The 15,994-nt window shown below is 37.6% G+C and overlaps 1 protein-coding gene across 1 annotated transcript in view; it reads right to left on the bottom strand.

The window, feature by feature from the left end:
- Positions 1–15,994, bottom strand: part of LOC122804885 (ATP-binding cassette sub-family G member 5-like) — a 195,153-nt gene that overhangs the window by 113,109 nt on the left and 66,050 nt on the right. The window contains exon 4 of the mRNA XM_044075073.1: positions 7,226–7,431. Coding sequence (XP_043931008.1) covers positions 7,226–7,431 — 206 coding nt within the window. The remainder of the gene's footprint in view (positions 1–7,225; positions 7,432–15,994) is intronic.

Below are 15,994 nucleotides of genomic sequence, written 5' to 3' on the forward strand. Positions count from 1 at the left end.
AGAGCTGCACGGATGGTTACTGAAAATGTTGACTTTGACTTAGAATGCAACAAGATGAAGTCTATGTTCATAAGTAGGGGGTATCCTATCAAACTATTTCTAGAAACACTTACAGAAGTTAAAGATAAGAGATCAACAGGTTGGTTTAAACCTATTTTAACTAGTAGAGTACACAAGGATGGCATTACTACCAACACTAATTTAATTACACGACAGTATGACAAAAACGATGATGGTGTCACGTTATTACATCTTAGTTTCCTATCTACTTTTTCAGCTGACACGGCAAGAGTCAAAGAGATTTTTATAAAGAATTGGGCATTAATTTTGGAAGAACCGTCCATTTGCACTAAGCTAGGTATCAGACCCCGCTTTACTTTCAGAAGGGGTTTTAATCTTAAAAACTTGTTGGAAAGGCATAAGAATGAGCATTTAGGTACGAACAAGCAGGTACATAAAGGTATGTGTAAATGTGGGCATTGCACACAGTGTAAATACATTCAAGTGACTACTGACATCAATATTAATAACAAACAGTACACAATAAATGGCTCCTTTAATTGTGAGTCCAAAGCTGTAGTATATGCAGCTTGCTGTCAGGTTTGTCCCTCATTTTATATAGGTAAGACCGAGCGGAAACTAAAACAAGGAATATACAAGCATTGTTATGCTGTTAGTAAAGGAGATGTTAACAATGCTCTTGCTCGGCATATTTTACAATTTCCAACACATGAGTTTGTACACCAAACACTTTTGGACCCGAGAGGGGGGCCTTGGCAACTTTTATTAGAACAAAATGAGTTGTATTGGCAAATCAAAACGGCTGCATACATTTTCCCTGGTTTAAATTAATTTGTGTCTATTAAAAGCGTGTTAAAATTAAGAGCTTTAAATAGATAACATATTAATTTTGCATAAAAGGTTTCGAATTTGATATTGTACTTCTTCGTTTATTAAGTTTGAAACATAGTAATATTTACATAGTTTCATATATATATATATATATATATATATATATATATATATATATATATATATATATATATATATATATAGACTCTGTTTTTGGTCATATATTCAGTATTATTATGATCAGACTTTAGTCTCTAACCAGCATGCAATTATTTAATATATATGTTTTACATATTACTATATTTTTTATGTGACTTTACTTAGCTAAATATCTTAGTTCTTACAGTAAACTTATGTCATTATCATATATTATACATTTTCAGTTTAGCCCTAGTAGCTTTTAAAATGTTATTTTGTAGTATAATGTTTATATATGTTATACATATATATTTAATGTTATTTATAAATTGACTATTACGTATTTAACATTGTAACTTTTTAGAGCAGGTTTTATACTGCTTAAATATTGTATTTTTATATGGTTTTATTTTTATTGGTTGATTGAATGACTAATTGACAATTAACTGCAAGCTATATAAGTATCATTGTTATGTTGTTCTGGGTCTGAAGAAGGTGGAATATTATTACCACTGAAAGCGCTTACCACATTAAAGTTTTTAGTTGCTTTAGCATTACGTTACTCGCATTTGCTTATTTCAGCTTTCTCCTACCATTCAACTCGTTTTTCTTTTGATTTTTAGCTATGATTGATAGCAGAGTCAATGAGGTAGAAGGCAGGACTATAGAAAGACTGAAAGAGCCACAGAAAGAAAAAAGAAAGAAGCAATAAATAAAAAATGGACACTGAAAGGCAAATGACTATGGAAATTCCAGGAAGGATGTAGTACATGAAATAGATCCCTCCATTGTGAAATACACTTTAGGGAATACAACATTAAAACTTTATAAAAAAATGAGATGAACTGAATAAATTCCCGTGGCAATGATGGGTTATTCAGTCAAGGGGACATAGGGGCAAGCCTCCAGTGTAAGCAACACATTTCATAAATATTTATTACTTCTCAATAAACTACAATAAACATGAGTTCAGTTTCTAAGTCTTAGAAAAAACAGTGCACGGGGAGAAACAAGGGAAAGGTAAGGTAAAGGACAATCCACAGATAAATATGAAATAAAGGAAGGATTGTGTATAAGCAGCATCATAAGGAGCTGTAAAACTTAAAAAAAATCTATTGGACTATCACAGAAATGAAGCTGGTGTACCACTGAATAACAGTAGGTAGGGGAGACCAATTAATCGGAATGATGTAATATAAAAAGGTTGTGACATCACTACTGAGTTGTCGTAGAATGTACTAGTGTGAGAAACACTGGAAGGGAACAAAAGCAAGTCTTGAAAGGCCCATGTCCAGGGCATACCCATGTACATTTAAGAGCCAAAAGTCAGAAATCCAGAAGCCAAGAATGGGAAAGAAAGATCTGAGCACAGGCAGCTGCCAAAGAACACAATGTTTTGCTGGGAGGGTAGGCCAACAGGAAGTGTTATTTTGAATGTAAGCAGTTGGACAGCAGAGATGGATGGAAAAAATATCAAGGAAAATACAGTTAAATTAACTGAAACATTGGTGGTTCATTAAATCCTATCAGGAAAAGGAGAATACAAGAAAAGTTAAAGAAGATGAGGAGAGATGTTGTTCTACGTTGAGAAACAAAACTGAAAATCAGAGATGAGGAAAAGATAGTGTACTGTGACTACCAAAAGGGAGGCACGGATAGCAGGACACGGGAGAAAGAGGGAATTAGCAGCTGTATTTTGTAGAGGGCTTCAAACAACCACAGAGAATGTGATAAAAAATTAGAAGGGTAGATGGGTCATCCGACAGGGAAGGGTGGAAGTTTCTTGCTGAACAATATGAATCATATATGCACAAGCAGTGATGAAGAAAATATTCAACATGAACTGTTTTGCTAACTGGGTTCAGACAAATAGAGACAGAATAGAGATAATGTGGAGGGGACCTACATAGTCACTACAGAACTGGAAAACAAAAGTTGTACAGAAAAAATAAATAAAACAAGAAGATGAAATAAGATCTGGGCCGAGGAATGAAAGACAGAGGGTGGCTAGACAAATGGACTAAAAGCTATCCAGCTAAGAGGGAATACACCTTTACAAGAAATGTTTTGTTACAGGAAGTACGTTAGACAGGTTGTTAGGGAAGGAAACGCTAATGGAAGAGATCCAAATACAGGAGAGACATATCAAATCATGCAGCAGTGAGACTTAAATGTGCAGGAACTGAAAGTAAAAATGGGTTGCAAGTTGGCTAACTACAAATGGAAGAAGGCATACAAATAAGAAACACTGCAAGGACTAGTAAAGGGCACAACAAAGAACATTATAAAAGTCAGTGACAAACTGGAAGATTGCTGGTGGGATGGAAACAAAGTCACTGTCAGGGGAAAACTGATGAAGACAAAAGGAAAGAAGGAAGGAAGGGTGATTAATGAGCTACAGAGAGTACGATATGATGCAGAAGGAATCTGGAAGAAATGAAAGTAGAAGGCAAGCATTGCAAATCATATAAAATGAAATAAGAATGTAATTAGAGAGTAAAATTATTACAGAACAAGAAATTCAACAACAGTACTTGAGGGTCTACAGATGGATAGTGAGGAAAGCACAGTGGAAACATTTAACCAAGAAATACAAGAAGAAGCAGGCAGAGAGAGAGACAGAGAGGTACAGAGGATGAGGGAAGGAAATGGAGAATATTTAGAAGAAGAACTAATCGGGTAAAAATTCAAGTAAGTACAGGGAAATATAAAAACAACAGGAAAACAGCAAAAGACAGAATAAGAATGGAACTGAGGAAAGTATGTAGAGACAATATATGCTGGAGGATGAACAAAGACACAAGCACACTACAGTGGTGATAAGAGTATGGCTAAGGTAAGTTATGCACAAGATGAAGGAGAGGAAAGCTGGAGATCAAGATGGATTTTCTCTAGAGTTCTAGAAATAGGGAGGGAAGGAAATATGCAAAGTCCTAGAAGAGGAATAGAAGACAATATAGGACTCAGACAAAAGATCTAGAAGTATGAGGAGGGGAGAATAATGGTGAATAATGGTGATACTTAAAGGGAGACTGTAAAGGGAAGAGTTGTTAAATTATAAGCCTATAACCACTGATTCAAGGATAGTGTGCCAAAAAAAAGCCAAAATCAAGTAATGAAAGGCACACAAGTTGAGAGGCAGCACAATGCATTCAAAAAAGGCTTTATTACACACAATAATTAACGCCAATAAAATGAAAGAGTTGTTTTCGTCCAAACCAAGTCAGACTTCATCAGATAACACACAATAGACTGACAAGTTCCTTTTAAAAATAAATTCAAAAAGTTTCGTCCAGTCATGTGAACCCAGTTAATTAAGTTAATCAGAACCACATACTGAGTAGGTAAAACTCCATAGTTCCTTTAAAATGTTTCTTGTGAAGTGTCAAAAGTTTCCACAAGTACATTCACTAGTATTACTCATGTTTTGAACATACTTTAAAACCAGTTAACCAATTATAAAAAATATTATACAAATAAATGACTCAGTTAAAAAGTTTTGTGTAGAAACATTTTGTTTAAAAAAATATATAATGGTTTAAAACAGTGTATAAGTACTACCATCTAGTGGCCAAAGTGTAAACCACATCCAAAAATACATAAATTGTAAATTTACCCTTTGGCCACTAGATGGTAGTACTTATACTTTTACTTGGTTTGGACGAAAACGAAACATCCATTTTATTGGCGTTAATTATGGTGTGGAATAAAGCCTTTTTTGAATACATTGCACTGCCTCTCCACTTGTGTGCCTTTCTTTACTTGAAATTATAAGTCTATCCTTTTGATTAATATACGCATCAAGATTTTGGAAAAAATATTGGCAGGAAGACTGTATGAAGAATTACAAAAAAAGAATACAAACAGGGCACATGGTTTTGTAAAGGGAAGGAATGCAAAAAAATGTTGGTACCTGTTGAAATGTATGCACAGGGAGGGAGTGAAGCAGGAAAGGAAAGGGTGGATTGTTCTCTTTGATCTACAGAAGGTGTTTGGTGAGGTGGGAATTCCTATGGAAGACACCAGCAAAAACAGGAAGGGGAAACATTCAAACAATGGATATAGGTCTTATACCAGAACCCAGAAAAAGAAACACTCATAAATGGAGTATCTGAAGAGACAAGGACAGAGAAAGGGACTAGACGGGGGTGCTTGCTATCTCCAGGCCTTTTTATGCTTTTGATCAAGGAGCTGGCAGTAGAAATAAAACACAATTTAGCAATGCTTGAAGAAAAGGAGGGGGTAAACTCTAACTTTGTGTTATATGGGATAACTGCATGTTAATGTCTGAGGATATAGATGCAGAACTGGGAATTGTAATAGAGATAGTCAAAAAGTTTAGGGAAATGGTGGGACTAAGCTGAAACAACAAGTTACAACAACAAAGGTAAGGAGAAAGGCGGAATAGGTGAGGTAAAAGAGTCTGAGTTTCCCAAGTACCTAGGGCTCTATGTTGGTGAGATGATGAAGGAATATGAAAAAACTAGGAGAACTTGGAAAAAAGGTAAGGTGTACTCTCCAGAGTGGTTGGTGAGGCAATTTTACATGGCCTGTGAGAATTGCTGCAGTAAGAATGATAGTTCTGTCAATAATCCCCCACCTACTCCACAACGTACAAATAGACCCCCTTCCCCAGGACAAAAAGACATAGAGGAAGGGGTCAGTAATGGCAAGGGAAATAGAGTGGGCAGGGCAAAGATGAGAATGAAAAGAGGGGCTGGGGGCTCTGACATATCCCAGCATAGGTACTGCCATATAACATTATACACTGGATAGAAATAGATGAAATGGAGGTTAAACAAAGAAAGTAAAGGATATAGAGAAATGTGGAAAAGCTTACTAATTAACATGGATGAAACATCAGTAATAGAACTAGGCTGTATGAAGTTGAGTGAAGGGAACCTCCAAAAGCTTTGAGAAACAGAAGGGTTGGGGGCAAAAACAGGGAAGAAAAAATGAAGAAATCTAGAGGCATGCTGGAAGAAATCAAGAGAAAGATTTGGTATGCATAGAAAAGGATGGCGGGAAAAGATTTAAAACAATGGGTAGTTAATACAAAATACAAGAGAGCCAGTTGTGGAACTACTTGGTACTCATGGAGACCTCGGAAAGGAATACAGAGAGAGGGCAACAGGGGAAAGGAACAGGCAGGAAGGGAGGGAGGGAGGGTAGTCAAAAAGAGTGAGAGAATTTCACCCTAGAGGAAATTTGAAAGATTAGGGAGACAAAAGACCAAAAAGATCTATGAAGCATTAAGGGAAAGTAGGGGCAAGGTCAAGGAAAAGAGAATGAGAAAATTGTGGAAGTGAGGAAGGATGGAAGGGAATTACAGGATACTGGCAGAAGACAACTCAGGTGGTGCTGGGAAGCAGAATGTACATGGAGCATGATGGCAAAGACTGAGAATACTGCATAGATGGTATCAAACCCCCATGAGCTTGTTAAATGAAAAGAGGAAGGAGGGTAGCAGATGACGGAGTTGTCATGAGGAGGAGGCAGGAATGATGCACATATTCTGGGACTGTGGGGGTACAAGAAGTCTGGAAATAGGCACAGATTATTTGGGAACATATATTTCAAAAGCAAGTAGAACATACTTGAGAATTCTGTATATGGGGCATAAGGAAAGAGGAATGCATCTAGAAAGAAAGAGAAATGAAATTATCAGACTGCTGAATACCGAACTTAAAACCATCATCACTCAGAACTAGAAGGGGGCAGAAACAATACATGACCAAACATTTCACACGAGGTTTCTGCATGTTGGGAGAGGATGGCAAAAACTGACTAAAATGAGGAAAGGGGAGAATAAAAAACAATGGAAAGTTGTATTAAAATACTGCATGAGTGAAAATCATACCAGAAGGAAGGACAAGGTGAACCCAAAGGAAAACCAAGAGGGTGGGGATAGGGATAGGGTATGAAATGAAGCAGACAACTGCTGATGAGATACTATGCAAGAGGATTACATGTGAATGTAATATACTATATAGAGTTAATAAAGTTTAAAATAAAAAATAGGAAGAAAAAACAAGAAATGTATTTTGTGGAAGAATTTGTTATAACTTTCATTTAGAAGTGATATCAGGATAAAACAGATCTTAGTAAGTGATCATTGGTTTACAACATACTTGATCGGTGTTATGAAGCACCATTTCATTGATACATTTAATACAATTATATCTTTTTAGCTGACATGATTATATATGGTGTTAAAATAGTCTGTAGAACATACATAAGGCAACAGCGTTTAATGCTCCCAGGTATGCAGGTGCTCCGATACTCTGAAAAAGGAGCCCTAGTCTGTCCTGGATCGCTCCCTTAAGAACATCATTACTCAGCCTCATGAGGAAGAATGCCATGAACAATGCAAAGAACACATTCTGAAATAGGCGCATTATGATACCAATCCTGTTTCTTGACAGATTTCTCACTGTTCTCCTAAATAAAAGAAATAAGAATTAGTAAACCATAAGGAAGGCTGTAATTTAGCTATTAAAAACAATTGGCCCTGCTGCAGGCTGTAGTGTAATAATAATGAGGCAATACAATTATTTACAATGTATTATTCATTGTGCAACTATCTGTAAAACATATTTAGTCTATACGTACATATGTCCAGATTTTCACAGAATGTCCAGGTTTTTGGCTCATATTTTTGGTATGTTCTTCATAAAATTTTGGATTTCTGGAAAATCTTTGGCAAATCATTGAGGATTGCACAGTTTAGTAAAACAAGCCTTCACAACTGCATGTTTACATTGGATATCTGTACAATTCCACTTCCTAGTTAAAGGACTCTAACCAAACTCTTCTGCGTTTTAAGTTGTATTTTTCTATTATGCTGTAAGGGCTGCTATTCTGCAATTGTAGTACTCTAACTACATGAATCTGCTATTTTCAGTGCATTTAGGCATCTATTTTGGTGGTTCTCTAAAACATGTGGGCTGCAAACTAGTCATTTTCCACTAAGAGGGCCAAAGTCTGCACTCTTGTGGCAGGGCAGGCCTGCTTACGTCTGAGAATTGCTAGCGGAAAGCTTATTGTCTGCCTTATCTGACAGGCCTGTGGGCAAACCTACTTTAAAACTTGCTTTTCTCTGCTTGCATATATGAGCCTCGCATTTAACAGATGCTGCTCTTCACACAATGTCTATTAGTTGTAACCTTTATGTAAGCAATCACTAAAAGTTTTACTTGTCCCTGTAAAAACTACCTCTGAAATTTTCCACACTCCCAAATTGCTCAAGGAGCAACTAGTTTGCACACTGAGCAGCATTGTCACATTTAGTTAGCTCCAGATTACATTATTACAGCACTCAGAACTATTGCTGTTCAAAGTGCAACTGGTTTGGCAGCTGTTATTCCCTTGGAAAGCACACATTAAGGACCTGCAACCATGGATATACACTTTCCTGTTATCTCTGCATCTAGCTTGGCGGGCATGGGCATCATGAGGCAATATAACAATTGTCTCATTCACTGACAACCACATAATTCTGAAAAAGAAAATTAAAGTATGTAAGAAATGTAGTTACACAATGTCACTGAAGGCAAGACTCTCATATATAGACACAAAAAATGCCAAACAGGTTATCAGTGACAAGACATAACATTCACCACACTTGCAAAGGACCAGAAGCTTAGGCTCATATATATGGAGGTGCTCACATGTAACTTACCCAGACCTCAAAGGCCTCCAAGATGCAGTCCTCAGAAACTCAGCACACACACAACCAAGACAACTCCCACCACAAAATGACATCTCATTGTATCTCAACTACCAAGCCTATAAGGTGTAACACCACACAACCCAATATTTTGGTCAAAGGAGACTCCATTGTGTGATACACTGATACTCCTCTCCAGGATAGATAAGGAAAATTTACAGTTAGTTGCCTGTCAGGGGCCAGGATTCATCAGATCATGCAAGTACATAGGTCATTAAACCCAAAGTACCAGTATGACATAGTCATAGTCCATGTGGGCATAAATGACCTGAGACGTACCTCCCTGGACTATATGAAGAGACACATGATTGAGCTCTCAGAATGTGTGTCACAGGTTGGTATGAGCCCAGGACTGAGAAGCATTCTACTGTATCCAAGGATGATACCACAATAGCAACAGAAGATGATTGACTTTAATAATTGGCTTAGCTACTGGTGTCATTCCAAAGGGGTGCAATATTTGTCAGCCTGGGAGAACATGACTGACAGGCCACACTGCTTTGCCAGGGATGGTCTTCACCCGTTTCCACTAGGTTTTTGGATACTGGCCAAAACACTATCCACCCCTATAGTGCCTTTTTCAGGCATTGCCAAACAAATAAACAAACCTTCCATCTGCTCAGGCTAAGCTAAAGGTATTAGTGCTCAATGCTAGGAGTCTCAACAAGAAGCTGTACTCCCTGGAAGCACACCTCACCCTGGAAAATGTTGATGTCTGTGCAGTTACTGAAACATGGTTCAAAGCCACAGAAAGCACCCCAGCAGTGTGCAAGGCCTTTCATCAATTCCAAGCACCCACTGCACATGAAAGAGCAAAAGGTGGAGGTGTATCCATCTACATAAAGGATAAGCACACCTCAAGACTGGTCAAACAATATGACATACTTGAGCTACTCCATATCCAAATAATCGTAGGAAAACTCTCTTACCATATCCTTGCTTGCTACAGGTACTCCACCATGAACCAGGAAAACCATATGCCATACCTCAATTTTCTAGAATCACTTATCATTTTGCCCAGTTCCATAAATTATGTGTGATTACAACTATCCCTCCATTAACTAGGAAGCATATGTGACCACTAACATGCAGGCTCAAATATTTCTAAACTTTGTCAATACAAATGCCCTTGAGCAGCTAGTCTGCACTCCCACTATGAGTACAAATGGGAGACCATTGCACCCCCACCCCCCGGTGTGAAGTCCTCACTGGTTAGATCAGATCACAAAGCGGTCTTCCATGAAATTAATATAAAACTACAGCTCCCACTTAAGACCAAAACTTTTAAAAACTTTTCTAAACTACCTCCCATGAAGTAACAACATAGCTAATTTCCAATCTCCCCCAAATCCAGAAAACACAGAAGTCTATGCAGAGGCATACACAAAAGCCCTGCATCATGACCATATAAACAACTGCTTTGAGATGGCAGTACCAGATCAAAATAAACCTAGGATAAGTCAGAAAAACAAGCCAACCTGGTGGATCCTGGTATAAATTGGTTGTACAACAAAAGAAAGAAAATCACGTGTAGAAGTAAGAGAGAATGTGCACAACAGAGCAAAAACTCCCTCATTAGCCTTAGCAAATCAGGTCACTAGTCAAATTTTCAAAAGCAAAATTTGAGGCAAAAATAGCCTTTCAAGCAAAGGATAACCATAAGGCATTTTTCATTTATGTCCGCACTCTTAAGGGCAAGAGTCAACAATGTGCAGAATTAGTTGCAGATGGCATCACCTATTCCCAGTCAGAAGATAATAACAAATCTGCTGGCCAATAAATTCAGCTCAAATCTTACCTCCCCATCACCTCCAGTTAAGAAATCCCCTCCACTATGCCAAAGAACAGGTCATCACTGCACTCTCTAAAGCTGAAAACACAGCTTTGATGGTGTCCCAGAAATATCCCAGGATGCCTGTTAAATAGCTTGAAACAGGACCCATCAGGCCCACTAGAATTTATTTTTAGCCACAGTCTCCAAACTGGCTTTGTCCCTGTGGAGTGGAGGACAGCAACATTCATCCTATGTATAAAGGGGACCATCAACAGATCCATAAGTTTGACTAGTTTTATAATGGAAGGCCATGTAGAGAATAATCATGGACCTGATAAATAATGACATAGGAAACCTCCAAACACTGAAACCCAGTTTAGTTTTGCCAAAGGCAGGTCATACTTGCTCGATCTGGTGAACTTCTTTGAGAAAGTGAGAAGGACCATGGACGAGGGTAAAACATTGCATACTGCCTATCTTGACCTGGCTAAGGCATTTGACAATTCCCCACTCCAGTATTATAGATAAACTCACAAAATTGGGCATAAATCCCTACATCATCAGGTGAATAGCCAAATGGCTCACAGGCAGGATGCATGCTCTTAGAGTGGGAGAATCCAGATCCATCCAGAGGCCAATTACTAGTGGTGTGCCACAGGACTCAGTGCTGGCACCTCTCCTGTTCAGAATATACTTTTCAGAAGTCAAGGTTAATGTAGAAGGCCTTTGGCTGACCAAGTTTGCTAACGACTTCAAGTTGGGGGCAATCACTGAATCCCCCACTGATATACATATCCTTCAGAAGCATCTGAATCAGACAAATGATTGGTACCAGAGCCATGTCCTAAAGCTAAATACAAAATAATACATGATCATACCCTTTAGTAAGTCACATACCTCTGCAAATTAATAACACATCCTTAAGAGTGGACTCAGAGGGGAGAGATTTAGGTACACAGATAGATAGTAGCCTGAACTTTGACCACCATCTGTTCATAGTGGTGAGGGAGTCCTTCTATTTGGTGCAGCTTATAAGTAAAGGCATGACATCCTGATCCAAGGAAGTTATGGTCTCACTGCATTTGGCCCTCATTAGACCAATAACTGAGTATAGTGTGCTATTTGGCATGTACTTGACTAGGCACTTGCAATAGCTGGAGTGGCCTCAGAGGTTCCTTCTTAAAAAAAAAAAAAAAAAAAAAAAAAAAAGGTGTAAACAATATGTCCTATACAGATTGATCAAAAGTCCTATTCCTTTATTCTGTCTCCTACCGACTATTAAGGGTTTATTTATATCTAACCTAAAAGGCACTCTCAAATCCAGCCCTGATGGAGCTGTTACACATTCACAAGACAAATTACATGAGCGTCGTGCAATCTAAACCTGAGCTGTGACATGAACAAAAGATGCTGGTGAGACAGATGTGTCTCAGAGATTAGCCTTTCTGTGGAGCACACTTCCCATTCATGTAAAGAAGAGTCCTTCCCTTCCCTCGTCAAAGCAGTTTGGATCAATGGATGAGGAATCAAATTCTTTCTGGGGGTGGCACCCCATGTCCCTTATGGATGGGGCAATCTGTAAAATACAATCTGTAAAATACTCAAACGCATAAGCACAAACCTAAGCTATCCTCTAGCCCTTGGGGATTAAAAATCAAGTAAAATTTGTTTATAAAAATGGATAGGCTTGTAAGGGCTTTTGAGCCATTAGTCTAGTAATCTCCCATGAACATGAACCTACAAGTAATAAATATTATGCCAAGATAACAACGCATAGTTTAAAAAAAAACATGTCTCATTACTAACTTTGAAACTGGTTGAAACTTTTCTATGATGAAACAAAGTTGAGGTTTGCCACCTTGTATCAATTCTCCATATTTACATGTCATGGCTTTAAACCATTGAATAATTCAGTCATATATACCTCAGCATAAAGCAGGATGTATTGCTCAGGCTACTTCTAAACTCAGATCAGCGGCACTATTTATGATCCTACTTAGAGTGTGAGGTGAACCTTGACATTTCCTGACAAGAACTTACTTTCAAGAAATCAACAACACAGCCTAAAGGTCCAACTAAATAAAATTAAGCTATTAAGTTGATAACTGTGTCTGGATCATAGGCTACTATATGTGGGTTTCTATGGCATTTTGTTACATTGTTTTTTGCCATTCAACATCTTTATAAGTAAGATGATAGACGACATATTAAAAGTAAGGATGAGCCTGTTGACAGTCAGTTCAAATTTAAGGGTAATAGAAGACAAAAGAAAAAGGTTAGGTCACTTGAAAGAGGTGCTCCTAATTTACAAGTGCTGGGTATTCCAGCTAAAGGCCTTGCACATATGCTTCATCCAAAATATAAAGGGCTTGAAACTAGTAAAGAAACCTTGCTATGGCAATTAATCTGCAGCTGAAAAAAAACTCAGTAGTACACAGAAGCAGTTGTTGGAGAAAACAGGGGAGTTTTCATATATTGACAGAAGTAGGTAGCATCTTGGTTGCTTCCAATTTACTTGAAGGACTGTAAAACTGTATGATACTAATTATTTTAACCCAAGAGAAAAAGGTCACTTTATTAAATAGTTTGTTAAGGTGATAATTTAATATTTGTTAAGAATGGAATGTCTGTTAGAGGCTAGCTTGAATGATGACCAGAAGCTCTAGTCGAGTTAAAACAATATGCTCATGGGCCAAATATGTGGCAATAAATGTTGTAAGCTTCAGAGCTGTAATATGCACAGTATTGTTTATTCATAACTTATTTTTACAGCCACTAAACTATACTGTCACTTGTAGTATCACTGAACATGTCTACTCAAAAATATGATTGTTCAGAGATAGAAACTAAGGGAACAGACAGGCTAGGAAGTCACATGAAGAGAATTTAGCTGACTTCTAGCTGTATTTTCTATAGGGCTATAGATGTAGAGAAATATCATTAAAATCCACAATGAAATCTTAACCTATACCCTGTACATGTTTAAATAGTTTAGATGTATGTAGAAACCTTCTTCACTTCCACTAGGGTTTCCATCTTTTCAATTATCCAAAGTGGAAAACTTTTTATGGAAACGTGAGATTTTTGCATGACAACCCACACCCACATGCAGTGCAAATGACTGACTCTCATCACTTATTTGCCAAAATAAAAGCTCACACATTGAATTTGAGATATTTCTGTTTCATATAATATTAAAGGTGTTTCATTTAAAAAATAAGAAGTTATGGAGCCATTAATGGAAACAGGCATTATTTTTGTCCTAAAATTCTCAGGATATTTGTCATTCCTCATAGGATACAACTGCCCAAATAAGGACTGTCCTGTGTAGAAAGGGACAGTTGGTGACCGTGACTTAAACTGATGTGCCAGTACTATGCAGTAGACTGAATAAATGGCTGTAATGCCAAACCAGGCATAGGATTGTTGTAGCATTGCTGATTACTGCAGTTAATAATGCTCATAAGGTCAGCGGTGGTCATGGTCGACAGCACAGCTAGGAGGGTCAGAAAGCAGAAGAACAAAGGGACAAGCTGTGGAAAAGGAACTGATGGACTGTGCATTGGGAAATGGTATTGATCAGGAAAGATACTGACGATACATTAAAAACAACAAAAAAAGAATATGTGCTGTTCATTAGTTAACTTTCCAGTGTTACTATGTGTATATGAGTGGTTACCTTAACACTGATAGCTGCTCAGCTAGTCAGGTGTTAATTTCTTATACCTTATTCATCAGGTTTGCTCTTCCACATACAGGTTTAGTATATGTAAACTTGAAGATCTCAGTTTGTGCAGCTCCTTTGTTCACTCTTGCAAAGTGTTTCCCCTTAGCAGGGGTAAAGTGTTGCTCATTTTGTTTTTATGGGAAAATGTGTGTGAAGTGTTTGTGACTGAGCACTTACGTATTCAGGGAGTTGGATGTCAGTCAACTACAGGGTAAGCATGTATGATCTTCTTACCCTCATGGTACAGCATGACTGACAAACTTCCCAAGGTGCAATGCATTCCAACAGATTCACTCTGATGGTTGTGCTTCATCCATTCTGCTACTTCGTGGCCACAATGACACAAAAGTTATTTATAGTGGAAAAACAAAGATTACAAACATGTATTGTACATGTATAGCAGTGCTAACCTTTTCCCTGGTTTTGTACATGCATGTCTGAAGTATACGATAACGCTAGTAATGCTGCTGTGACAATGTCCGTCAGCCTTGGTATAGGTGGTCCTCTCTTGACAAACGATTTGTTCATTAAATCACATTGTAGCTGCAAAAGCAGGCATATTTACAGTTGGTCAAAAATATTTCATCTTAATAACTCTTAAAAAATTCCACCACAGTCCAGTCCACTGAAGATTATATTTCTCTGTTTTTTCTCCACTTTGTGTGTGTGGAATCAGATATATGATTACTTCTAGATCAGTCAGTTTGCACTGTTCTGACAGTGTATCCTTACTCATTCCTAGTAGTAAGGTCCTTGCCTGAAGAATTAGTAGACGTTGAATTAAATTACTTAGCGCTGTAGACATACAGTGTATACTCTTGAGCAAACAAAATTTGTGTGTGGTTCCTTTTCTCCACTTTATGTAGAATCAGATGCAGGCAAACAGTTATTTTCTTAATTAGAACAATCAGTTATTTGTGCTGCTGTGATATTCTCCTTCAGTTATGATAAGGTCTGGTCATCACCTGAAGATTCACTCTTTCCACCACTAGGTGGAGGCTTCTTCACATCACCCCAGGAGAAGATGTTTACCACAATGCTTTTGTTTTCGATATTAATTATATTTTATTCTTCCCAAACAAATGTAAAGCTTATCCAAAAAATATTCCTTTCTACAATATGTACATTTCCAAACAGCTATTTGTTCTATGCGCTGATATTCAAAACGGTCAAATTGCTGCTTAAAATAATTGCTATGCAAATGTCCCATCTGTGCAAGGATATCACCTGGGACACCTTTTCAAGTTCCCTGATATATGATAGTTATCCCTTTATCTCTCCCAATAAACGCAGCATCACGTTGATGTACAGTATTGTACGTATTCATATGTGAAATAATTTCTTATTCCAATTCTCATTTCATATACTTGCCTTATTACTTACGTTTTCTAAACCCTCTCAACAATTAACTTTTAAGATTCAGCCAGCTTTAATATCTGATGTCCTCTTAGACAACTCCTGAATTCAACGTTATTCCATAAAAACATGACAGACTGAATACCAGAAGTTTCTGCCGTATCATTCCTTCAAATTTCAATGAGAAATACTCCAGCACTGCAGTAGTCTTAAATGTGACCGCAAATGTCACCTCAAGTAATTTGTTAATCAGCCCTTATCATCATCATCATCATCATCAACCCCCTTTTTTCCATTTTCCTACTTGGGGTTGGGGTGTTGCATCAACTGTCACCATCCTTCTTGATTTAGTGCCACTGTTCTACTTTGTTACACCATCGTACCTGACTGTCGGAGATCTTGTCTCATGTAATCCATC

Source organism: Protopterus annectens, chromosome 6.part0 (genome assembly GCF_019279795.1).
Source record: "Protopterus annectens isolate FY-2018-M chromosome 6.part0, PAN1.0, whole genome shotgun sequence".
Classification (NCBI taxonomy): Eukaryota; Metazoa; Chordata; order Ceratodontiformes; family Protopteridae; genus Protopterus; species Protopterus annectens.